Below are 27,445 nucleotides of genomic sequence, written 5' to 3' on the forward strand. Positions count from 1 at the left end.
GAGAGTAGCCACCTTTCCCTCAGGTCATACACATGGAACCATTCTTTCTCCCTACAACTCAGCCCATAATAGAGCCTTTGACTGAAAATCAAGATTTTGGTGTTCACTTGGCAATATTTACTAAGAGGTAAATGACACAAGGTAGGTGACACAAAGGTATATTTGGGAAATGGAAGGCTCATCTCTGTCTGAAAATTTTGCAAGGAAACTTTATGGACCACTATACACATTATATCTCCAGATTTAAAATGAAAGAAACTATGGTTTTAGCATTATTTAAACTTCTCTTCAAAAGGAGATCTAAGGCATGGGACTACTCTATATTTGGACAGTTAACGTAGTTTGTGGTGCAGCTCACATTCTCCTGGTAGAAGGAATCGGAAATTTGAGTAAAGAGGTTCCCAGAGCTGAATCTCACCCAGTACCCAGTTTAGGAATCAAGTTTTGCTTATGAGGTCAAAATGAGAACCCTTTAAAGGAGGGTAACAATTGTTGAAAGTAAGAAGGACGTTAAATACAGCTTGTTTGGGTTAGTTTTCCTTAAAAACCATATATGTATATTACTGAATAACAGGAGTATTTTGGTTTGTAAAAACTTTTTGAATTATCATTCATGCAGCAAGACATATTTTATGCTTGCTATGTATGCCTACTAGTTCAGGGAATGTAGATAAGCATTATTACATAATGTCAGGTACTTAAAATGGCTAAGAAATTATTTTACTGGATACCTTTTCATTTATGACATTCTTCTGATTTTTTGTCATTAAATATATTTAGTTAAAGCACAGGAGGGACTGGAATTAATGAGGAAGAAACATTGATCACTGCAGCTCATTCAGGATGGGGTGGATAGTATGAAACTTTGAATCTAAAAGCTGAGAGATTTCCAAGAACAGTAATCTGGATTTATTCAACTTTATATCTCAAGCTCCTGCTGCATAGTGGGTGTCCAATTTAATGCTGAATATGAGAAAATTAAGTCTCTGGAGTCCCAGATGGATAATTTTTCTGAATATTTAATGCTGAGCTTAAGGGCCATTTCCACCAGAAAGCCCTCTGTCGCAATCTAGAAAGTTGATTAAGACCATCCTATATGTGCCCATCTTAGTCCGTTTTCTGTTGCTTATAACAGAATACCTGAAACTGGGTAATTTATAAAGAAAAAGAATTTATTTCTTACAGCGTGGGGCTGAGAAGTCCATGGTCGAGGGGCTGCATCTGATGAGGGCCTTCTTTCTGGTGGCGACTCTGCAGAGTCCCAAGGCAGTGTAGGACATCACATGGTGAAGGACTGAGCATGCTGGCACAGGTCTTTCTTCCTCTTGTAAAGCCACCAGTCACACTCCTATGATAACCCATGAGTCCTTTAATCCATGAATGAATTAAGCCATTCATGAGGGCAGAACTTTCATGACCCAATCACCCCTTAAAGTCCCCACTTCTTAATACTGCCTTATTGGGGATTAAGTTTCAGCCTGAGTTTTGGAAAGGACAAACATTCAAACCACAGCAATTCCTAAATCATCTTAGCTGACTGCAGCAGTTGTTGACTGACTATTTTAATGGACAGTAAGGATCAACTCTGGTACTGAGAGAGGACTATGATTCCAGCTGGGTCAAAATGGAAACATTCTTTCATTGCTTATTTTCACAACTAATCCGCTATTGGGGAAAGTGCTGTGTCACATACTCAAATAAATGGAGTTAAATGCCTTAGAATTGACCTTCCCTGGCCAGTAACCCTTTCCAGGGTTCCCAAATTAGGCTTGGAAACTACTATAGAAGAGGCCTATTGATAACAGAAGAAGTTATATTTTTAGGTTGCCAGAGAGAGAGTAAGAGTAGGTAAGAGAAATGACCAATTCTACCAGTCATTCTACAATGTGGGTTTTCACTGCTCTGTTCACATGCCTTATTCAGACTTCTTGTGGTGGTCAATTGCTAGATGGTCTGTTGGAATTATCTGCTGTCATATATCCAAAGAGGTCTCAAAGAGAGGTAAAATGACAACCTTAGCCTTTATAAACGTTCCAATCTGCTGTAGTTGCAGTAACCTGTGGTAATGATGCTACATTGATCAATGACCTCTCTAGAGCTAAAGTTCAGTGTAAGTCAGTCATTTATTTTGGATATATCAGGTGATTAATTGCTAACATCATTCAGCGTATGGAGCTAATGTTAACAGCTTTCCATGGGAAAAATTACTCACAGGGCTTATTTTTAAAATCACTTTCTTTCTTTCTTTTTGTCATCTAAAATAAATTCCTTGAAATGGCCAGTGTCCAAAGTGGCTGCTATTACTTTTCAGCTGACTATAGAGCTTCAAATCTGGGTGACAGTGAAACTGTGTGGATGGGCTTTTTTTGTTGTTGTTGCCAAATACCTTTTTAATGTGTCTGGTTCTAGAGATGGATACACTAGTGAACAGCACAAACACAAACAGTTGATTGGAGAAGACAACATATCATATTAAACGTTAGTAAAAATGAGGAAATTACACAGTGCTATGAACTATCCTCATTCTTTTTTCCAACAAGTATTTACTGCATACTCACTTTATGACAGACATCATTCTAAGTGCTGAGGATAAAACAAAGTGCATGTTCTCATGGAGTTCATTTCTCTATATAACTGGTTAACCTGAGGTCTGATTCTTCATTCCAAGATAGCTGTAGTGAAAGATTAGCATGAGGTAAAGAAATAGAGGGTAAATAAGAAAATGCTCTCTGCGGGTTATTAAAAAATACAGAGGCAAAGTTCTGGGGAAAGAACAGAGAAAGAGTGAGAAACAGGGTGAAAGGGAGAAGGAGGAAGAGAGAAATGAGTCAATATCTTTATGAAGGACTTTATTATTCTATTAAGCATTATTTCTGCTTCTTAAGACACACTGTGTATAAACCATCTCTGTATCCCAACTAATGCAGTGCCTGTGGGGGTATTGTCAAATCCAGATTTATATGACCAGATTTTTCACTTACTAATTTCTGGGACCCTAGACAATTACTAGAACGTCTTGAAGACCTAAATTTCCTGCAGCACTACCTCATAGAGTTGCTTTTAAAAAGTATTAATAGCTTACAGACGGTACTATTATAAGTGCTTCAAATATATAAACTCAATGCTCATAAAGATTCTGAGGTAGGTATTACTAGCCTCATTTCATGTAAGAACAAACTGAGGCACAAAGAGGTCATATAGCTTGTTAATGATTGTATAGCTAGTGTCTGGCGAAACCAGGAATCTTAACTTCATTTCCAGAGTCTGTGGTTTAACCACTGTTTACACTGTCTAGAATAGCATATAGTAAGATAAGATTAGAACTAAATAGGGTGCATTCCACTGCAAAGTTCTTTCTCACCTCCTTCTACTCCATTATTTGTTTAATATTTACTGATCCCCATGTTGTCTTGCAACTGTGATAGATAACAGAGAACAAGGGTGAACACAGCATATCTGGTTCTTGCCCTCCTGGAGGTTCTGGCCATTAAGCAAATAACAATTCCTCCCAAGGTTCTCAGGCTTCCCTGTTTTCTCCTGTTTCTCTATCTGCCCAGCAGTACTCCAGCCAACGAATCTAAGACTGACAAGCGTGACAGGGTCTCCAGGAGGTCTGTGGCGAGGGCCAGGCTATTTATGGGGAAGAGACAGACATTTCCCTGGCTTAGTGATCTTGTTTTCTCTCCGAACCTCCGCTTAAAATGGCGGGATTTGTACCAAGGTTCTTCACCGCACTAACCTTCTATTATTCACCCTTATCCCCACCCCCAAGGCCCGTCGGGCCTATCCCTGACCGTTCCAGCACTTGAGGTGCATTTCCGCACCTGGATCCCCAGATACTGTTTTTCCCCGCGTTGAGACTTCCGAATTCCACCAGGTCTCTCTCTCGCGGTCTCTGCCCCGCCCCTCGCACCCAGGCCCCGCGCCCGCGGTGGGCTGCCGCCCGGGACCGAAACTCTCAGAGCCCGCAGCCCTGGTTCACCAACCGCTGGGCAGGAGCCAGGCCCGACCTTTGACTGGCGGGCGGGGTGGTCTGCACTTGTCCCCAGAAAAAGTCTGGCACGGGCCAATCGCAGGGAGGCAAAGGGTAGCTCTGGAGATCCCGGCCAGACGCACTGGTCACCCAGGCCAAGCAGGCATCGGGGCCTGGGCACAGGCAGAGCTCGCGGCCCCGACTGCGGCCATCGTGCTTGGCTGCCTCTCCTCAAGGCCTGGTGGGCTGGGCAGAAATGGGAGAAGCGCCGAGAGCGCCACTGAAACGACTTTCCCCTACTCTCAGATACTGTGCTTTCATGTAGTGAAAGAGACAGGGGAAAGGTTTGGGTTCTTTCTGCTGCATAGGAAGAGGACAAGAAACGAAAAGAATCGGGACGGGAGGCAGAAGCCGCGAGCCTCTGCGCGCGGTCACGTGGGCCGCAGGGACCGCATGGCGGCGGCCTGCGCGTCCCCGCCTCCCCGCGGGCCAGGCTGACTGGGCGCGCGCGCCGACGGGGCGGGCGCATGCGCAAGGGGGCGCGCCGCCTCTGCCCCGCGGCGAGGGTGTCTATGGAGAGGCGGCGGCCGCGGCTGCTGAGGCGGAGGCTGAGGCAGTGGCGATGGCGCCCTTCCCTGAAGAAGTGGACGTCTTCACCGCCCCACACTGGCGGATGAAGCAGCTGGTGGGGCTCTACTGCGACAAGGTAACGGAGCGCCGAGCCTCCTGCTGTGGGCGGTGCGGGCGGCGATGGGGAGCTGGCTGGGTTACTGGGGCGGCCTGGCCTGTGCCGCGCCCGCAGCCCCGTGCCGTCGCCGCACGAGTAGCCGCCTGCGCAGCTGTCAGCGCCGCCCGTTCCCGCAGCCTCCCCGCCCGCTGCGGGGCCCTAGCAGAGCCGGCCTCCCCGCCTGGCCGCCGCCTCGGACGTGCTCTCGGGGCGGGCGGCGTCCCCTGCCGAGGGCCTGGCGCCTGAGGAGGGGCGCTGCCGGGGTCACTGGCCGCCCTCGCGCCGGCCCCACCGCCGCCCTGGGCTTCTCGCTGCTGCCTCTAAGGAGAGCGGCTCTACCTCCCCGAAGCCCTGGGTGCCCCGGCCGGCCACCTGCGGTGGACTCCCATCCGCACCGAGCAGTTGTTCCCGTTCTCCGTCACTCCCCTGAGCCTGTTCGGGGCTCTCCGTGCAGACACCCACCCATCCTCTGAACCTCTCGCTGGCTTCCTGGCTGGAACTGCAGCGTCTCCCAGCTACCGGGTTCCTTTTACCCCCAGCTTTTTTCACTGGTTTGAATTGGGGGAAAAGCCAAGTTTAGAACTGAAGAACCTTCACTCTTCATATGTCGTTATCGTTTTCTTTGCAACTTTTATTGCCTTGATCACTTACTAGATGTAGATTTTGTTATAAGACAGCAATTCTTGGAATTCTTTACATAAGCTCGAATAAAGGGGGCCTCGGGAAAAGTTGGTTTAACTGTGAGAACCATTTTGGGCTCATGGTGCAGCATAAGCTGAAGAGGCACTTTTGTGGAGATGGTTCAGGGCCCTTTGCTAATGATTTTAAAACAATATTTAACATTCCACATATTTGTCAGTTTATGCTGGGGAAAGTCACATGGATATCTGCAAACCTCAGGCAGTCCCGTTTCTTGTGGAAATGATCCAACTACATAAAGCATTCAGATGACTACTGTTTAAGCATAGAAATCAACTTTTAGGAATTCTCAGAAATTGCATAGCATTGTGCAGAACCATTGTCTACAGAAAAGAGGGGTGTTTCATAGTTCAGCCAGGCGATTGGAGAATGCCCAGGGTGTTCACTGCTAGGCCACACTCAAGACCAGCAATTTAAAGCAGTGACGTTGAATTTCAAATCTTAGCACTCCATCTTCTCCCTCCCTCCATTCTGAAAATTTAGAAATACGCTAGTTCACACGTAGTTGGAAACACCAGGACTGTCTAGGACAGTGGTTTGCAACCTCGGATGCTTATTAGCCTTAACCTAAAAACTGTTAGAAATCCTGATGTTTATGTGACTAAAATTAGGATTTCGCCCAGACATCAGGTATAGATGATTAAAGCTCTCAAGTTGAATGCAGTATGCAGCTGAGGGTGAGAACCACTTATCTAGGAGAAGCATGAGGAATGGTTAAGCCATTAATCGAAAGGGTATATCCCTGAATTTTTTAGTTAGCAGTATTGTTGTGTTTTTGAATTTGGTTCATTCAGACACCATTCTTTAATAGCAGGAAAGAAAAAAATTGGTCTCAAAAATCGAAAGTGGAAGTTGAGACTGACAGAATCCAAGTTTTCTCTCCAGTTTAAACTGTGGAGAGGTAGCCTAGGATCAACTGAAATTATATGGAGAATTTTGTGCATGTGCCCATTTTCCTAGGGGGTTTGTAACTTTCATCGATTTCCAGATGATTGTGACCTCCCAAAATAAAGAATCACAATTTAATTTACTTGCAGACTAGGCTAACCAGTCTTATTTTAAAATTTTCAACAAGTTAGTCACTCTTTTTCTGTGTCTCTTCCTGGTGGTTGAGAATATTTGAAAAAATTTTGAAAATGCAGTTGCTGTTTTACAAAATATCTGAGTCAAGTAAGATTCTTTTCAGTAATGTTCCTATTTGCATAACTAGTTTAATAAAGCATTTTCAATTTGACATAGCGTAAGTCAAAATTATTACTAATTCTGAATTGATTAGATATAGTTAATGAGATTGTTGTATATGTTTATGAAGAAGATTAAAAGTCCAATTTTCTGAAATGAGACTGAGGCGATTTAGGGAAAAAAAAACTGCATAGGAATTTTACATCCAGATTTCTTCTTGATACTGATAGCCAGTGGGAATCTCTCTTAGGATGTCCTTTGGGAGCTAGAGTGGAAAATAATTATTTTGTAATGGCTCAGTAATCTTAAAGGAATTAAAGGAAGAGTACTTTGTTTTTATTCATTTATCATCTCACCTTTTGCCATTATCCTTTGGTTGTATAGACCAAGGATATCCCACCGAACACAGTTTACAATAAAACTATACAAAATGAGAACTAGTTTTTATGCTCAAACTAAAAAGGTATAAAATAGTTATTTCACTGTACTGTAGTCCAAATTTGGGCTCTGAATGCCCAGTTATTATAAAGAAGTCAGTTACTATTTTCAGTACTGAACTTCTCAAGTACAGTGTATTTTAGAAGCATCCATTTATTTACTAGGATCAAGTAAACCACTTATATGCTTAAACTAGTTAGTATAATGTATTCCAAAGTTATCTTAGTCTACTTATTTTTTAGGTAGAAAGTTGAATAGGATGAGAAAATAAAACAAATTTTCAAAAGCTGATAGATGTATGTCTTAGACCATTTTAAATATTGCAGTTTAATACCTGATTTAATACTTTGCCCATAGATTTCTTTTTACATTTGTAAAAAGTTTTATGGAAAGGTTTTTCACCTTTGTTATCCAGACAACAGTGCTTTGAGTTATGTAAAGACAAAATATTTATGTTTTATTGCTGGGGACTTACAGGCCTAGATTAGCTAGGCCAAGGTTACATAAGCAGCTAGTGGTAGATCTGGATGGAAACCCAAGTCATTGTTAGGATTCCTAGTTTAATTTTCTTTATATTAAACCATAGTAGTTTATTTTTTGGGGAACAATCTGCTAAGAAATCTGCTAATTCACTGACCTTTCAAAGTGGGATGGTGTTAGTAAATATTTATATTGAATGACATCCTTTTTCCATTTGACTTCAATTTATCAGTCTTTTCTCCAGTTCTCTAAGGTTAACACCATTAATTCTGTCAGTGAGCATTGGAGTTTCTACCGTCTACTCTGTAGTAGCTTGTACTACAGAAAGATGTTGGCAATGTGACATGTGGTCTCTACTCTCAAAAAGTTTACAGTCCAGTATGTAATAACATCTATGCTAGGATGGAAGTCCAAATATGGTATAGTGGGAGCAAAGGGAGTTATATGGTCAGTTCCACATTAAAGTGTCAGGAGTGGTCTCTTTGAATTGATTTCTGAGAGAAGAGTAGGCTGTGGTTGTAAGGATGTGGTTAGTTCAGAGATTCCCAGGCTTATATATAAACCAGTTATTAAAAACTCAAGTAATGGAAACCTTAAGGCGTGCCCAGATTTTTCAGGTAACGGTATTAAAAGTGCTGTTTACTTTTATTAATTAATTTATTATTTATTTATTTATTTTTGAGACAGAGTCTCGCTCTGTCGCCCAGGCTGGAGTGCAGTGGTCGGATCTCAGCTCACTGCAAGCTCCGCCTCCCGGGTTTACGCCATTCTCCTGCCTCAGCCTCCCGAGTAGCTGGGACTACAGGTGCCCGCCACCTCGCCCGGCTAGTTTTTTTTTGTATTGTTAGTAGAGACGGGGTTTCACTGTGTTAGCCAGGATGGTCTCGATCTCCTGACCTCGTGATCCGCCCGTCTCGGCCTCCCAAAGTGCTGGGATTACAGGCTTGAGCCACTGCGCCCGGCCTGTTTACTTTTATTAGAGGATTTAATATATTTATACATTTATTTATACATATAGGACATTTTGTCACCCAAAACTCTTAAGTGGGAAGAAGCGTAGAGTAATTTGGATATATTCTTTTTTAAAAAAATGAGTGAGTATTAACTTTATGGTCAGTTTTCCTTCCCCACCCCCCTGACCCCCCACCCATTTTTCTGCATACCTGTAACAATTTATTGACTGGCATTTGAGAAGATTGGCTTAGTGGAGAAAATATTGAATTGAGACCTGTGGAAGAAGTAAAAGGGAATTTAATGAGTTCTTACTACATGTCTACATTGTTTCTTTTAATCTTCACAAGAACTACGTAAGACAAATATTATCCTTCATTTAAAGTTGAGGAAACAGCCTTAATGGTTAAGTAACTTACCCAACTCATTCAACTAGTAATTAGTAGAGCCTCAATTTTAATCTTAGGATTTTTTTTCCCCTTCAGAAGCCCATGGGTTTTGCATTACCTTACTAGTTCGGCTACTTATTGGGAGCTCTATGATTTTATGCAGAACAGTTTACCTGTGGGTCATTTTTTCCATCTGCAAATTTGATCAGATACTTACTAAGGTTTCTTCACTGAGTATAAGTCTCCCTTGATTAAATTAAAGCATTGTCTGAGTGAGTAGACAAAGTAAAAATGTATTTGGGTGAATAATATTGGTGTTTTTGTTATGCCATTTTCTTATCTATTTTTGAATGTGCTGTATTGTCTTTAAGTGACATACCACTTTTGAGAATCAGTTTGAAACCAGGCTGTAATACTTGATTTATCACTATAGAATGTCTGAGACAGAAAGTCAGTTATAGGTTGGGTGCAGTGGCTCATGCCTGTATCCCAGCACTTTGGGAGGCCAGGGCAGGTGGATCATGAAGTCAGGAGTTCAAGACCAGCCTGGCCAGAATGGTGAAACCTCGTCTCTACAAAAAATACAAAAATTAGCCTGGCGTGGTGGCGGGGTCCTGTAATCCCAGCTACACGGGAGGCTAAGACAGAATTGCTGGAATCCAGGAGGCAGAGATTGCAGCGGGCTGAGATTATGCCATTGCAATCCAACCTGGGCGACAGAGCAAGACGCTGTCTCAAAAAAAAAAAAAGAAAGTCAGTTATAAATCCTTTTAAAATGTGGAAGATACCATGTTACTATTTGTTAATTATGTGTGTCCTTGTATATATATAAGTTCTTTGTTGAATTTGTGAGGCATCAGAGTATATAACTTTATAGGTCATAGGAACCTTTATATTTTACTGTAGAAGAGTGCTCTTCAAAATGTGACCTGTGACCTATTAGTAGTAGGTCATAAATTTCTTCTATGGGTCAGGAACAGCATTAAAAATTTAAATGGAAAAGTAAGTATTAGAGTACATCACAGATTAGAGAGGGAAATACTGTTCCCTGAAATTTGAGTGTTTGTGATGGGTGTGAATCTGGATTGCACTATATTTCATACTAAAGGTCATGGTTAACAGTGTTTGAAAAACAGTTTTCTAGAGCAACATTTCTTAACCAAAGCACTGTTGACATTTTGAGATAGATGCGTCTTTTTTATGGGGGCTGCCCTGTGCGTTGTAGGCTGTTTAGCCACATCCTTGACTTTTATCCACTAGGTGTCAGTAGTACGTTTCCAGTGGTGACAACCAAAACTGCCTCCAGATTTTGCCTTTTATCTCTGGGGGATGGGTAGGGGGGTGGCAAAATTACTGCCTTGGTGAGAACTGTTGCTTTGGAGCAAATGTTCTAACAATTTACTCTCTTGGATCTGAAAAGATAGCTTTATTAATGGGACTAACATTGTATCTGTAGAAAAGTCATAGATGTTAGAGTTTTAGGGACTTGGTCTTGGTTTTGTTGTTTACTAGTTGTATGATGTGGGGTAAATTTTTTTCCTGAGCCTGTTTGTTAGACTGTAAAATGAGGATTTTAATACCTACTCTTTAGATTGTTTTAATAATTAAATATATAACAACACTAGGGTAATTTCTCACACATCTTTGGCTTCAGTATGTCCCAGAAATTATTAGTGTCCAGATTTTTTTCCTCTATAAAGTCTATATGTGAAGGCAAACAATTTTAAAAACTATTCATATAAATAGATGTCAAAAAAGTTAAATTGTGTATATTCTGGTATATTCTGGTTCTTTTTTTTTTTTTTTTTTTTTTTTTTTTTTTTTTGAGACGTAGTCTTGCCCTGTCTCCAGGCTGGAGTGTGGTGGTGTGATCTTGGCTCACTGCAACCTCTGCCTGCCAGGTTCAAGCCATTCTTCTGTCTCAGCCTCTCGAGTACCTGGGACTACAGGCGTGTGCCACCATGCCCAGCTAATTTTTGTAGTTTTAGTAGAGATTAGTAGAGATGGGGTTTCACCATGTTGGCCTAGATCTCTTGACCTCGTGATCCACACGCCTTGGCTTTCCAAAGTGCTGGGATTATAGGTGTTAACCACAGTGCCGGCCCTGGTTATTCTTTTAACTGCTAAATTTACTAACTTTAGGTATCAGGTTAAAAACATTTGCACTTTTCATGTGGAGAAAAACTGAGTTGGGTAATATCTTTAAGGACTTTTCTGTCTGTTTTTTTTTTTTTTTTTGGCTTTGTTTTCACTTCATCAAATCAACAAACATGTTGAGGATTTAATGTAGATAAAAATCTTATTTCCTCAACCTGTTGTACAAAATATTTTATATTCTCCACCAATAATTTAACTTGATCTGTTAATTTGTTGATTATTTTTTCCCAGCTTTATTGAGGTATAATTGACAAATAAAAATTGAAGGCCGGGCGCGGTGGCTCAAGCCTGTAATCCCAGCACTTTGGGAGGCTGAGACGGGCGGATCACGAGGTCAGGAGATCGAGACCATCCTGGCTAACATGGTGAAACCCCGTCTCTACTAAAAAAAATACACAAAAAACTAGCCGGGCGAGGTGGCGGGTGCCTGTAGTCCCAGCTACTCGGGAGGCTGAGGCAGGAGAATGGCGTAAACCCGGGAGGCGGAGCTTGCAGTGAGCTGAGATCCGGCCACTGCACTCCAGCCCGGGTGACAGAGCGAGACTCCGTCTCAAAAAAAAAAAAAAAAAAAAAAAAATTGTATATATTGAAGGTGTACAATGTGATGGTTTGATATACATGTACATCGTATAATGATTACCAAAATCAAATTAACACATCCATCACCACAAATAATTACCCTTTGTATGGGAGTGGTAAGGACACAGAAGATGTACTCTCAGCAGATTTCAAGTACATGATACAGTATTATTAGCTATAGTCATTGTACTGTACCTTATATCCCCAGAATATACTCATCTTAGAACTGAAAGTGTTCTTTGTTCGGCATCCCCCATTTTCTCCATCCCCTGCTCCCTGACAACCACCTTTCATACTCTCTGCTTCTATGAGTTCTACTTTAGATTCCATATATAGTGAGATCATACATTATTTATCTCTCCGTATCTGGCTTATTTCACTTAGCTGTTTTCCAGGTTCATCTATGTTGTTGCAAATGACAGGATTTCCTTTTTTATGACTGAATAATATTTTGTTATATGTATCACATTTTCTTTACCCATTCGTGGTCAAGCACTCCGGTTGGCTCCATATCTTGGCTATTATGAATAATACTGCATTGAACATAGGAGTGCAGATATCTCTTAGAGATCCTGATTTTATTTACTTTGAACATATACTCAGGAATGGGATTGCTGGAACTTATGAAAATTACATTTTTGATTTTTTGAGGAATTTCCATACTGTTTTCCATAATGGCTGTACCAATTTCTTTCTAATGATATTTTATTTTAGTCTGAATACAGAATTAATAACAGAAAAGCCTACTAAGTAAGGCTTGCAGATGCCTAGGTAGTGTTTATATTCTGTGTTCTTTATATTAACTTATTAAATTATCACAGGTAGCCAGGTGCAGTGGCTTGTGCCTATAATTTCAGCAACTCAGGATGCTGAGCCAGGAGGATCACTTAAAGCCAGGACTTTTAAGACCAGCTTGGGCAACATAGTGAGACTCCATCTCTAAAAAATAAAAAAGTAACTGGGTGTGGTGCACACCACACCTGCAGTTCCAGCTATTCGGGAGGCTGAGGCCAGCAGGAGGATCACTTGAGCCCAGGAGTTTGAGGTTGCAGTGAGTTATGATCATACCACTGCACTGCAGCCTGGGCAACAGAGCAAGACCTGTCTCAAAAAAATTCTCACAAGAACTCTGTGAGGTAGTTAATATTATTAGCCCTGTTTTACAGATGAAGAAACTAAGGTACAAAGAAATGTAATGACTTGCTGGCAGAATGGATTTACACCTAGGCAATCTTGCCCCAGAGTCAGTGCTTTTAACTACTGTGCTAGATTAGCTGGATATAGATTCTATATATAATTTAGAATCTCTTTATATAGTTACCATAGTTAATTTGGCTGTCAGTTTGTGGCATGAAACTAATCTTTACCTTAATGTGTTATTAGATCTAAAAGAATTTCTAATAGTCTAATGAGAATATATGCAAAATTCCCTGTATGTCTTTTAAGATATTGTTTTTCTTAACTCATGTTAGGGCCTTACAGTCTTCCTTTGATATCCTCCTATTTTGTGGGAGATTGTTTTCAGGACACCCATGGATACCAAACTCCATGGATGCTCAAGTCCCTTATATAAAATAACATAGTGCTTACATGTAACTTACACATGTCTTCCCGTATGCTTTAAATCATCTTTAGATTACTTATAATACATAATACAGTGAAAATCCTATGTAATATAGTTGTTATATTGTTTTTTATTGTTATTTTTACTTTTTATTTTTTTCAATATTTTCTTTTCTCTTTTTTTTTTGAGAAGGAGTCTTGCTTTGTTGCCTGGGCTGGAGTGCAGTGGCATAATCTCGGTTCACTGCAACCTCTGCCTCCTGGGTTCAAGTGATTCTCCTGTCTCAGCCTCCTGAGTAGCTGGGACTACAGGCATACATCACTACTCCCTGCTAATTTTTGTGTTTTTAGTAGAAACAGGGTTTTACCATGTTGGTCAGGCTGGTCTCGAACTCCTGACCTCAGGAAATCCACTCACCTCAGCCTCTGAAAGTGCTGGGATTACAGGTGTGAGACACCATGCCCCCAGCCTTTTTCAATCCACAGTTGGTTGAACCTGTGGTTTCTGTATCCCCATGGAGGCTGACTGTGTTTACTTTTTGCCATTAAAAAAATAATATCTAGCGTTAATTGTTTCTTTTGATTTGTGTCCTGCTTCTACTAAGGCTATTTTTAAGTTTGCTTTTTTTTCCCCCAAAAAATGATACATGATAATATTTGCAGACATTAGCCACTAATGGATTTTATTGTAATCTTGTGGGGCATTTCTTATGATTTAAAAAAAATCTATAATATATATTTAACCAAATCTGTCTTACCTGTGTTTTTTGTGTGGCTTAAGAACCAAGCATCACTTTTACATTTTTAAATAGTTGGAAAAAAGCAAAAGAAGAGTAGTATTTTGTGACATGTGAAAAACATATAATTTGGAATTTCAGTGTTTACAAAGTTTTATGAAAATACAGCTACAGTCATTCATTTACATATTGTCTATGACTACTTTTGTGCTACAACTGCTGAGTTAAATAATTGCTACAGACCACATGGCTTGCAAAAGTTAAAACATTTGTTATCTGTCCTTTTATAGAAAAGTTGCCAATTCTTGCTCTAGATGATTTACTTATGTATTGCAGTTAACTGTTCATTGTCTTATTTGCCTTCACTGTAATGGAAACTCCATAAAGGCAAGAAATCTTTGTTTTGTTCATTGATATATCCCAAGTACCAAAGAACAGTGCTTACGTCATAATAGCTACTCAGTAAATATTTGTATACAGTAAAAAATGTATGACTTTATAAAAAATGAATATTTAATTTTCAAAATGATAATAGATAATGTTTATTGAGTGCCAACAACCATGTGAAATACAGATGTTTTATTATACCCATTTAACATCAAGGTTAAACTAACACATTAATAAAAGTAGGCTGGGCGTGGTGGCTCCTGCCTGTAATCCAGCACTTTGGGAGGCCGAGGCGCGTGGATCATGGGGTCAGGAGTTCAAGACCAGCCTGGCCAAGATGGTTAAACCCTGTCTCTACTAAAAAATACAAAAATTAGCCAGTCGCGGTGGTGGGCACCTGTAATCCCAGCTACTTGGGAGGCTGAGGCAGGAGAATCGCTTGAACCCAGGAGGCGGAGTCTGCAGTGAGCCGAGAACATACCACTGCATTCTAGCCTGGGCGACAGAGCAAGACTCCGTCTCAAAAAAAAAAAAAAAAAAAAAAAAGAAAGAAAAGTAACTTACCCAGGGTTAGTTACACAGTTAAATAATGGTAGAACCGGTATCCCATCCTAGAGAATCTGACTTTAGAACTGGTTCACTGTAAGTGACTCTTAAAATGCATAATCCACACTACCTTTTATAGAAGATAGTTAATTCTGTTATGTATAGTAGGAATAATTTTGTTTTAGGAGCTTGTATGTCATCTGTTTTGATGCTCTGTCATCAGACTGTCATTCCAGCTGATGACAGGCAATAAGACAGCTTAGATTATGTTCCATTTTAGGAATACTAGATACTTTAGAAAGCAAGTCTAGGAGGTATGGTGTTAGTAGCTTTTCCCCTTTCATCTATCTGTCTGTTGTATTTAACCAAATCAAGTTTCCCTCTTTAAAATTTCTGCCTGCCTGTATTTAGCATACATATAGAGTAATGAAATTTTAGGTTTAGAAGGGGTGTGTTTTAATCTCTTCTATTTAAAGAAACGATGATTTGTGCATGTATCGTTTTTCTGTATCACCAAGCCCTCCAGAATGCAAACCAACATCTTCCTGGCCTAGTGCACTTTTTATTATACTATTATAACTTGTTAATTTATGAATTTCCTTTATTTGTACTTTAACCAAGTGTAAGGGAAGTATCATGCTGTGTGCAAAAGTGAATAGGGATGTATTTGAATATTTTTTATTTGTGCATATTTGCATGTATTTATTATACTTTTCTTTTTAAATTTTTATTCAGCTTTCTAAAACCAATTTTTCCAACAACAACGATTTCCGTGCTCTTCTGCAGTCTTTGTATGCTACTTTCAAGGAGTTCAAAATGCATGAGCAGATTGAAAATGAATACATTATTGGTTTGCTTCAACAACGCAGCCAGACCATTTATAATGTACATTCTGACAATAAACTCTCTGAGATGCTTAGCCTCTTTGAAAAGGGACTGAAGAATGTTAAGGTAAGTTTGCAAAAATGGATATTTAACTGTCAAAACTCGTGCCATCTTCTGGTATGTCATTGGCAAAACTTGTCACTGTTTTATAGTAAATGATGTAATGTTAAAAAAAATTATTGCTGGGCGCGGTGGCTCACGCCTGTAATCCCAGCACTTTGGGAGGCTGAGGTGTGCAGATCACGAGGTCAGGAGATCGCGACCATCCTGGATCCTGGCTAACATGGTGAAACCCCGTCTCTACTAAAAATGCAAAAAATTAGCCGGGCATGGTGGTGGCAGGTGCCTGTAGTCCCAGCTACTCGGGAGGCTGAGGCAGGAGAATGGCGTGAACCCGGGAGGTGGAGCTTGCAATGAGCCAAGATTGCGCCACTGTACTCCAGCCTGGGCGATAGAGCGAGACTCCGTCTCAAAAAAAAAAAAAATATTTTGTCACTTGTTAAAGATGGCAAGGAAGACTATTTAAAAAGAACTACTGCAGTGGGGAGTTTGCAGTAGTGGAGAGAGAGATCAGGCCCAACATTGAATACAGTAAGGACAAGTAGGGATTTATATCCAAGTGGCAAAGTGGGAAGAGTGGGTGGAAAACTACTGAGGAAACATCAAGGCCAAGGGGATTCTTGCTAGACTAACTATAAAATTCTTGTTGAAGGCAGGAGGATAATATATTGAAGGATGAGTAGTTTGATCAGATGTAGAAAGTGATCAGATACTAAGACTGAGAGATTTTCACTAAACCAATTCAGCAGGATTTTTGCTAATACTGGACTAAGCAGGACAAGAACAGAGTATAAGGTCAGGCCTAAGTTGAGAAGAGGGCCCAGAGGAGCCTGATTCAGGTTTGATGAGAGTCTTCATCAGTTACCTCTTTATTACTGTTTAATAAAATTTTATAATGAATACTACTCACCAAGTCTTAAAGCTGTTTTTGTAAGTTGAAGTTTAAATTATAAAATTTTTACATTCTGTTAACATTTGCTGAATTATTAAAGGAAAGCTATCAATCCAGTTAATGGTGACCAAAGGTATAATTATTACTTAGAATGAATAAACACTTTAATTTTATACATTGTACTTGTTTTAGAATTGAATCCCAGCCAGGTGCAGTGTGCAGTGGCTCACACCTGTAGTCCCAGCACTTTGGGAGGCCGAGGCTAGTGGATCACTTGAGGTCAGGAGTTCTAGACCAGCTTGGCCAACATAGTGAAAACCGTTCTCTCCTAAAAATATAAAAATTAGCCAGACATAGTGGCAGGTGCCTGTAATCCCAGCTGAGGCAGGAGAATTGCTTGAACCTGGGAGGTGGAGGTTGCAGTGAGCTAAAGATGTTACTGGGTATAGTTTAGGATAATGATGTAGAGAGACTTTCTTCTTAATTACATTTATATATTATAGGATTTTGAAATTTGATCGTAGTTTATTTCCCTTCTGGCTTGGTGAAGCGTAAGCTTAAGTTACAACTCTTTTAAGCCACCATATACTCTTCGCCTAGAGATTTATGTTCCGGAAAGGCTGTTCTGCACCTTAGGGAGGATGGATTAAAGATAAAAGACTAAAGGAGGAAGACCATTATTAAACATTATTCTAATAGTTTCTGGAAGAATACTCAGTAGCTACTTGGTGGGGAGGTGTGGGAGGTTTGGTAGGCGTAGGGTACTAGATAGTAATATTAATAGAAGGGAGGTTTACTTTTTTATTGAATGTTCTTTTATATTCTTCAAATTTTGTATCATATTATGTATTGCCACATGAATACACCTTCAATAAGATCTGAACTAAAGTCATGACTAGTGGAAATAAAGGGAGGGGATCAGACTTGAGAGTTATGTAGGAAATAAAATTGATAGAATGTAGTGATTTTACTTAAAAGGGAGGAGGAAAGAAAAGAAAAGAAATAAAAATGAGGATTCAGCCTGACTTTCTAGAGTATATAGAAGAGGGTCAGGAAATAAAAAAATTCATTCTTGACATATTAGGTTTGAACTGCTTGTGTATCCAGATGGGCATTTATTAATAGGAGGTGATAAAGATGGATTTCATGGTCAGAAGAGTGACCCAGTATGAAAAATCAAATTTAATAGTTATTATCAACATATAAGTAGGAATGGAAGCCATGTGGAAATGCTTAGGGAAAATGTGTAAAGGCATAAGAGAATAAGACATTGGATTGAATATTGGGAAGCAGTTGAATAAATATTTTCATATTTTAAGTTTTCATAGGCTGGACGTGGTGGCTCATCCCTGTAATTCCAGCACTTTGGGAGGCTGAGGCGTGCAGATCACTTGAGGTCAGGAGTTCGAGACCAGCCTGGCCAACGTGATGAAACCCCATCTCTACTAAAAATACCAAAAAAATTAGCTGGGAGTTGTGCACCTGTAGTCCCAGCCACTCAGGAGGCTAGATGGGAGAATAGGTTGAACCTCAGGTTGCAGCAAACTGAGATTGCGCCACCGCATTCTAGCCTGGGCGACAGAGCAAGACTTGTCCCCCCAAAAAAAGTTTTCATTATTTTGTTAATTTCCTACATGCTTTGAGCGGGCTGATACAGAAGTGGGAAAACGTAATTTTAGGTTATGAGGAAGAACTTTATAGTTCCTTAGAATTGCCCAGAATTAGAATGATTTACTTCAAGATATAGTGAGCACCTTGCCTTTAGAAGTGTTGATATTGATATATATGACCTTACATCAAGTAATTTTTTTTTTTTTTGAGACAGAGTCTTGCTGTGTCACCCATGCTAAGATGCAGTGGTGCAATCTCGGCTCATGGCAACCTTCTCTCAGGTTCAAGCAATTCTCCCTGCCTCAGCCTCCTGGGTAGCTGGGATTACAGGTGCCCATCATTATACCCAGCTAATTTTTGTATTTTTTAGTAGAGATGGGTTTCGCTGCATTGGGCAGGCTGGTCTTGAACTCCTGACATCAGGTGATCCACCTGCCTCTGCCTCCCAAAGTGTTGGGATTACAGGTGTGACCCACCGTGCCCAGCAGTATAATGTTAACAGGTACAGTTGACCGTTGAACAACATGGGGATTAGGGTTGCCAACACCCTGTGCTGTTAAAAATCCATGTATAACTTTTGAATCTCTCAAAACTTGACTTATAGCCTGCTACTGTTGACGGAAGCCTTACCAGTAACATAAAACGATTAACAATTATTTCATATATCGTATGTAATATATATATATATACTGGATTCTTACAATAAGGTAAGCTAGAGAAAAGAAAATGTTACTAAGAACATCATATGAAAGAAAAAAATATATTCACTATTTATTAAGTGGAAGTGGATCATCATAAATGTCTTTATCCTCATTGTCCTCACATTGAGTAGGCTGAGGAGGAAGAAGAGGTGGGGTTGGTCTTGCTGTTGCAGGGGTGGGAGAGGCAGAAGAAAATTGGTATTTAAGTGAACCCGCACAGTTCAAACCTGTGTTGTTGAAGGGTCAACTATATTCTGAATTTTTTAGTGGAGGAGACACTAGATGACCATAAAGAGATTCTGTAATGATACAGTTCATTAGGCTTGGAGATACATTAAGACAACTGACATTTAGAAATTATATAAATATATAATTAGAAATCAGATCAATAGAAGTTATGGGCAGATACTTGCTATTTTTAGACTTTTTATGATATTTTAAAAATATGGGGTTGCATACATTACTAAAGTAATCCAAAGCTTACTGTTTTATGGACATCTTTTATGCTAAAAGTACAGAAACCACTTTGCAATTTCTCTATTTTTTTTTCCGGAGGTTTTATGTCACATTTTAAACTGCCTTCCTGGGACCAAACATAATTAATGAAGCAACACTTTTATAATTATAAAAGTGTATTTTTTTTTTTGGTTTCCAGAATGAATATGAACAGTTAAATTATGCAAAACAGCTGAAAGAGAGATTGGAGGCTTTTACAAGAGATTTTCTTCCTCACATGAAAGAGGAAGAGGAGGTAAGCATACTTTTTCCCTCTTGTGATTTAGATTTATAACATTCTTAAAATACTATTTTGCTTTAGAGCATCTTCAAAATAATGCATAGGAAGATGTGTCTGGTTGATGGAGAGAAGAACCCAGTTCTTTTTGGGAACTGAAGAAAACCCAAGGGAAAAAAAAAAACATTTGTTTTGTTTTCTCAGAAAAGTTGTTGCTTTTCATTGAATAGATGATTTAATTAATTTACTCAGGAAATAATTTTCTTTTTTGTAAATGGCTCTGTCTTAAATGTTAATAACTTATGCTACCCTAATGTCTTTTCGGAATCTTTAGAGGTTTCTTTAAACTTCTAAATTTTTTTTTACATTTTCATGCTGTGTTTAAAGATTTTTTTAAGTTTTTTTTTTTTTTTTCTAGCAGTGTACTTTAGTGTTTAAATGGTGGTTTTAAATTTATTAGCCTTGGCTGGACATGGTGGTTCACATCTATAATCCCAGCACTTTGGGAAGCTGAGGCGGGAGGGAAGATTGCTTGAGCTCATGAGTTCAAGACCAGCCTGGGAAAAATAGCGAGACCTCATCTCTGCTAAAAATTAAAAAAATCAGCTGGGCATGGTGGCATGTGCCTGTCTTCCCAGCTACTTGGGAGCTTGAGGTGAGAGGATTGCTTGAGCCCAGGAGGTTGAGACTGCAATGAGCCGTGATCGCACCATAGTACTTCAGCCTGGGTGATAGAGCAAGACCATGTCTCCAAACAAACAAAGACATTTATTAGTCTTAAGCCTACTATACATGTATTAGGGTATCATTGAATGAATGGGCAAAACGTTTTCCCTTTTTCTTCTATCTCTAATTTGGGATGAATATCAGAGTTAGAAATAGATAAATGATTTTATGAGGAACTGAATACCTGTTCAACTGTAAATCAATTATTGTAGAGATTCTCAACTATAGCTTCACCTTATAATCAAATTGATGTTTAAACAAACAAACAAAAGAAACCCCAACAGTATTTTAAGCCCTTTCCAGACAAATTACATCAGAGTTAGATCAGAGGACATGCATTGACTTGGGTATTTTTCAGGGCCCCCCAACTCATTGTAATATACAGCCAGTGTTGAAACCACTGAATTTTAGTAGACCAGTGTTTTTTAACTGTATGATACCCATCACAATTATCTGTGGAAGTGAAAACAAAACAAAAAAAGCCTTGTTTCCAACCTCTAAAGATTCTAATTCTGTAAATTGGAGGTTGGGACTAAGCATCTGTTTAGCAGAAGAAATCTCCATGGATAATTCTTACAGGAACCACTGTTGTAAAATAATGATTTGAGGGAACATTTCTAAAATCCAGAAACAGTATTGAAAAGTTAAGTGTTTCAGTAGAGTTCTGACTTTTATGGTTCCAATACACTGGGAACCATTCTCATGTGAGGCAGAGGCCCAGTTTGGGTAGAATTCAGTTACTGTAGTACCAGAAGGCAGTTAACTGACCTAAACATCTAACAGAATGATTAAGAGTGTTTGACAGATTCTATAAAGGGAAAGCCTTCTGGTCCTCATGCTTTAAAATTGTTTTGGGATTGATTTATTAACTGGAGAAACCATAACAAGAGGGATTTATTTTATTTATTTATTTTCTTTGAGATGGAGTTTTGCTCTTGTTGCCCAGGCTGGAGTGCAATGGCACGATATCAGCTCGCCGCAACCTCTGCCTCCCGGGTTCAAGCGATTGTCCTGCCTCAGCCTCTTGAGTAGCTGGGATTATAGGCATGCGCCACCACGCCCGGCTAATTTTGTATTTTTAGTAGAGACAGGGTTTCTCTGTGTTGGTCAGGTTGGTCTCGAACTCCTGACCTCAGGGGACCTACCCGCCTTGGCTTCCCAAAGTGCTGGGATTACAGGCGTGAGCCATCGTGCCTGGCCAGGATCTTCTTGATGTACTTTTCTTTGCAGTTTTTAGATAAACTAACTCAGTGGTAACAACTAAAATTTTTATCTTTTTGAGATACATGATCATAATACGACATTCGAGCCGTTAATAATTTAAAAGGGTGTAGAGTGAAACAACACGAATTAAGCATCTTTCCTCATGAATATTTTGTTTAATTTAGGTTTTTCAGCCCATGTTAATGGAATATTTTACCTATGAAGAGCTTAAGGATATTAAAAAGAAAGTGATTGCACAACACTGCTCTCAGAAGGATACTGCAGAACTCCTTAGAGGTCTTAGCCTATGGAATCATGCTGAAGAGCGACAGAAATATTTTAAATATTCCGTGGATGAAAAGTCAGATAAAGGTGAGATTCATATATATAGATAAACAACAATTTATTAGTTATAAGGTCATTGACATCTTACTGATATGAATTGTAGATTTCGGTTGAGGAATAATTTAAGTTAGGCCTGTACTGTGGTCAGTTAAAGGCGTTATTTTCATGTATCAATTTAATTGAAGACAAAGGTTCTCATTTTAGAATTCAGTGTTGTGTATGGTAATTTAACATATACTTGGGACATATTCAGTGTAGTGTTTCTTGAATGAATTTATATATGAGTGAATCAGAATTATTGAAAACTACCAGTACAGAGCACTGGCCTGCTCAAAACTGATCAGTCAAAATTGTTGAAAACTACCATTACACAGAGCACTTTTGTGGTTATCATCCTGCTTCCTGAGCTTTATTGACCATAGTGGCTGCTTTTCTCTTTCCTTGTGTTTTTTTCATTGGTTTTCAAAATCAGTTATATTTATAATTTATTTTCATCCTTTCCTGTGTATCATTTTTTCAGCTTGTATCCAGTAATATTCAGAGGAACAAGTACTAGAGGCAGAGTTTTTCTGTATTGTTACTCTGAGAATACAAATGAGAAATGCAAATAAAACATGCTGCCTTTTTTAAAAAATAAACTACTTCCTCAGTAATTATTTATGTTCACGTCTTCAAGATTGGTGGCAGCAATGGGATTTCTGTTAAAATAGCTTGGAGTTTTTTGAAATTAGTCCTTTTATTTTTATTTAACAAAGTAGATGAAATGCATGTTGAAACAAACTGTTTTACAAGTTAAGCTATAATTAATCCCATAAAGCTTGTATGCCTTACTCTGAAATATAGCTTGTGCTTTAGTTACCAAGCTAAGACTTGTTGTGTCTGGTTTAATTGTAATTATAACATGGGATTTAAAAGCATCACACGACGTTTTATTTTCCCACTCCTTCAAAGCAAATTGTAGCTGTATTATGTTTAAAATATTTGGCCTTTTAAAAGTGGTAGTTTAAAGAATGTGATCATAGCATTTCTATATTTAAGTTGCTTTGTGAAACAAATCAGATATATAAAGTACTCAAATTCTTCATATGACTTTAATGATGAATCTGTTATATTTTTTATGGTAACACCTCATTTTCTTTCTTTCTTTCTTTTTTTTTTTGAGACAGAGTCTCGTTCTGTCACCCAGGCTGGAGTGCAGTGGCCGGATCTTGGCTTACTGCAAGCTCTGCCTCCCGGGTTCACGCCATTCTCCTGCCTCAGCCTCCCGAGTAGCTGGGACTACAGGCGCCCGCCACCTCGCCCGGCTAGTTTATTGTATTTTTTAGTAGAGACGGGGTTTCACTGTGTTAGCCAGGATGGTCTCGATCTCCTGACCTCGTGATCTGCCCATCTCGGCCTCCCAAAGTGCTGGGATTACAGGCTTGAGCCACCGCGCCCGGCTGACACCTCATTTTCATTTTTATTTTGGAAATTATTACTGAAATAATAGGTTTATACATCCATAAGTACTTCCTGCAGTAGTTGCTGATGAAAGATTCCTTATCAATGTGAAACAACATCAGAAATATTTGCATTTTGTCGTTTCACCTGCGACATAAATAATTGAAGTAGTTTAAAGCACCTCTAGGTTAAGGCAGTCAGATTTCACGGACCTCTTGTATGAAATGTGAAAATCAAAGAGGGAATACAAGAAAGATTATTGACAGGAGTCATAATGCATAAATGGAAAAGGTCATGAGATTTGTGTGTGTCATTAAAAATGCCTTGGAGATCTCATAATCTGGCTGACTCTATACTTGTTGATTTAAAGCTGTATAACCTGTTTGGTTCCTTTTTCAAGTGATGCTACTTAATGCTACAAAGTGAATATTGTTTTTTCTGTGATGCCTTTGTAAGAGGAAGTTAATTCTGTGTTCGTTATTGTAGCTCCCACTGATGAAGTATGATTTGGGCCATGATAGTTTAACCCTACTGGTTCTTAACAAGTTTAACATCCCCATGTTACCTCTAATACATGTTATTTCATTTTCACATCTTGCAGGCAGGAAGGAATTGACTTCAGGCACTGGATTTTGTTTATAGAAATGTGATTGTAATTTCTTATTGCATTTGCTCTTTAGCCTTTACTGGTAAAGTTTTTCTTTTTTATTTCAGAAGCTGAAGTGTCAGAACACTCCACAGGTATAACCCATCTTCCTCCTGAGGTAATGCTGTCAATTTTCAGCTATCTTAATCCTCAAGAGTTATGTCGATGCAGTCAAGTAAGCATGAAATGGTCTCAGCTAACAAAAGCTGGATCGCTTTGGAAACATCTGTACCCTGTTCATTGGGCCAGAGGTAGGTAAATGGGTTTTAACAATATTTTCATGTATTTTTGTAGATGAATATTTATTTACATTAATCAGCAACGCCAGGGAGGGAAACTCTGAGAGATTCATCAAAAAGTAGATTTTATAGTTAGATGATGTGTTTTTGGTATATATGTTTTTGGGAAACTAGCAGTGCTGAAATTCATGGCTAAATTATAATGGTGTCTGTAATTAAAAAAAATTAGGAAAATATATTTGTGGCAGGGGATGCAAAAAGATTGACAAAATGATAATTATTGAAGATAGGTGATAGATACAGGGGATTCATTATGCTAGTTCTTTCTGCTTTTGACTGTTTTTCAGAATTAAAAGTTAAAAATAAAATTAGTAAGCTTTCAAAACTGCTTTAAATAATTATGTTTAATAATAATTATATGAATATTTTAAAAATACAGAATAAATTCTATAAAATTTAAGGGTGATATACCATTATGGCTCTATTTTGGTGATGGCTCAAAATAATTGTGAATCTGTTTCTGTCTTTGACCTATCTTTATTTGATTGGTAATGCCACATTCTCTGAATCACGGTTTCATATAATATCATTATAGTAAATTACTTTCACTTGTGAACAGTTAAAGAAAATTTTCTTTTCATCAACATATAATGCAGTTATGGGTTAAATACAACTAATATAGCATACATTTTTTCTGTCACTGAATTACACAATTTCTGCTAGGTGATTTTTTTTTTTTTTTGAGGCAGAGTTTCGCTTGTGTTGCCCAGGCAAGAGTGCAATGGCGCAATCTTGGTTCACTGCAACCTCTGACTCCCAGGTTCAAGCGATTCTCTGCCTCAGCCTTCCAAGTAGCTGGGATTATAGGCATGTACCACCAAACCTGGCTAATTTTGTATTTTTAGTAGAGATGGAGTTTCACCATGTTGATCAGGCTGGTCGCAAACTCCTGACCTCAAGTGATCCACCTGCGTCGGCCTCCCAAAGTGCTGTAATTGCAGACATGAGCCACCGTACCCAGCCCAGGGGAATATTAGCTTCCAAATTCACATAATTTTTAAAAATTGTTTTCTGTTTATGACTTTATGTCTGATTTAAATTATGAGTCTGATTTAAAAGCAATTTTATTCATTACAATAACATATAGCACTTTTTTTTTTTTTGAGACGGAGTTTTACTCTTGCCTGGTGGAACTCAGTGGCACGATCTCGGGATCACTGCAACCTCTACCTCGCAGGTTCAAGCGATTCTCCTGCCTCAGCCTCCCGAGAGCTGCGATTACAGGTGCCCGTCACCATGACTGGCAAATTTTTTTGTATTTTTACTAGAGACGGGGGTTTCACCGTGTTGGTCAGGCTGGTCTTGAACTCCTGACCTCAGGTGATCCACTCTCCCAAAGTGATGGGATTATAGGCTTGAGCCACTGTGCCCAGCCACGTATAGCACTTTTAAAATAAGCTGTCAGATTTTTTTTTGAATGAAGCTATTTGGAATATTAGGTAGACTTATATCATCTAAATAATTTAGAGTTGTTATGTGGGATAATTTTTTCTGTTAGTTGTAAGATAATGAAATATTTAGGAAAACGTCAAGGCAAACATGGATGCAGAAAATATTTTCTCTAGCTATTCTTAATTCTTAAGAATTCTTAAGAATTATGTCATGATTTGATATGAATGTCAAATGTGATAATGCTGTGCTAACTTTCATGAATTCACCTAAATCTCAAATATGCTGCTTTTTTCTGTTTTTAATATGTTTAAACAAAAAATTCCAATAAGCCTGGGCTCTACTAAAAAAATAAAAAAAATGCCTGGGCACAGTGGCTCACACCTGTAATCCCAGCACTTTGGGAGATTGAGGTGGGCGGATCACCTGAGGTCAGGAGTTCGAGACCAGCCTGGCCAACATGGTGAAACCCTGTCTCTCCTAAAAATACAAAAATTAGCCAGGCGTGGTAGCAGGCACCTGTAATCCCAGCAACTCAGGAGGCTGAGGCAGGGAGAATTGCTTGAACCCGGGAGGCAGAGGTTGTGGTGAGCTGAGATGTGCCATTGCACTCCAGCCTGGGCAACAGAGTGAGACTCCGTCTCAAAAAAAAAATTTAACAAAAATAAAAAAAATTCGCCAGACATGGTGGTACATGCCTGTAATCCCAGTTACTTGAGAGGCTGAGGTGGGAGGGAGGATCATTTGAGCATGGGAAGTCAAGGCTGCAGTGAACCATGATCACGCAATCTGGGTGACAGAGGGAAGACTCTGTCTTAAAAAAAAAAAAAAAAACAAACCAGTAGAAATCGGATTTTATTTATTTCTAGTATGTGCTTTGAGTGGTTCTCAATCAAATTGATTTTTCCCCCTTCCAGGGGATATTTAAAATATGTGGAAGCATTTTTGTTTGCCCCATCTTTGGGTATCATACTAGCATCTACTGGGTAGAGGCCAGGGTTGTTGCTAAGCACCCTGTAATCCACAGGACAGCTTCCAAAAACAATTACCCAGCCCAAAATGTCAGTAGTGTCAAGGTTGAGAAACTTTAATTTAGATATAAAGAGTTCAGTAAATTGGCTGGGCATGGTGGCTCATGCCTGTAATCTCCTAGCACTTTGGCAGGCCAAGGCAGGCAGATTGCCTGAGCTCAGGAGTTCGAGACCAACCTGGGCAACAACAAGGTGAAACCCAGTGTCTATTAAAATACAAAAAAAAAAAAACACAGGTGTGGAAGTGTATTCCTGTTATCCCAGCTACTTGGGAGGCTGAGGCACAAGAATCACTTGAGTCCAGTAGGCAGAGGTTGCAGTGAGCCGAGACTGTGCCATTGCACTCCAGCCTGGGCAACAGAGTGAGACTCTGTCTCCAAAAAAATGAGTTCAGTAAATTGATTCTGCATAATCTGTCATTTCATGATCATATAATTTAGTTGCAGTACATTCTCCAGGATCTATAAATTTATAGTTTAGCTTTACATTAATCTTTCCCTTTGCTTCTGTTCCCATCTACTTCTGACTACTGGTTGACTACAGAGTAGACAGTCCTGCTTCCTTTTATTTATTAGCTGTTATCATAATGAGGCTATTGTAGGAACCAGTGTGAAACAACAGCAGGGGAGAGTGTTTGCTCCTTGTGATTTCTAAAATTTTATGCAAGACTTGATAA

The 27,445-nt window shown here is 39.3% G+C and overlaps 1 protein-coding gene across 2 annotated transcripts in view; it reads left to right on the plus strand.

Moving 5' to 3' along the window:
- Nucleotides 1-27,445, plus strand: part of FBXL5 (F-box and leucine rich repeat protein 5) — a 47,094-nt gene continuing 19,649 nt past the window's right edge. Inside the window, exons 1-5 of one of the 2 annotated variants that reach the window (XM_030923360.1) lie at nucleotides 1-141; nucleotides 15,544-15,759; nucleotides 19,613-19,708; nucleotides 21,805-21,991; nucleotides 24,119-24,301. In XM_030923360.1, coding sequence (XP_030779220.1) covers nucleotides 15,625-15,759; nucleotides 19,613-19,708; nucleotides 21,805-21,991; nucleotides 24,119-24,301 — 601 coding nt within the window. In that variant the 5' untranslated portion in view covers nucleotides 1-141; nucleotides 15,544-15,624. Of the gene's footprint in view, nucleotides 142-4,476; nucleotides 4,680-15,543; nucleotides 15,760-19,612; nucleotides 19,709-21,804; nucleotides 21,992-24,118; nucleotides 24,302-27,445 lie in introns of those variants that run through there. The other variant, XM_010358119.2, reaches the window with a different exon arrangement.

The sequence above is a fragment of the Rhinopithecus roxellana genome, chromosome 2, assembly GCF_007565055.1.
Source record: "Rhinopithecus roxellana isolate Shanxi Qingling chromosome 2, ASM756505v1, whole genome shotgun sequence".
Taxonomy (NCBI): Eukaryota; Metazoa; Chordata; class Mammalia; order Primates; family Cercopithecidae; genus Rhinopithecus; species Rhinopithecus roxellana.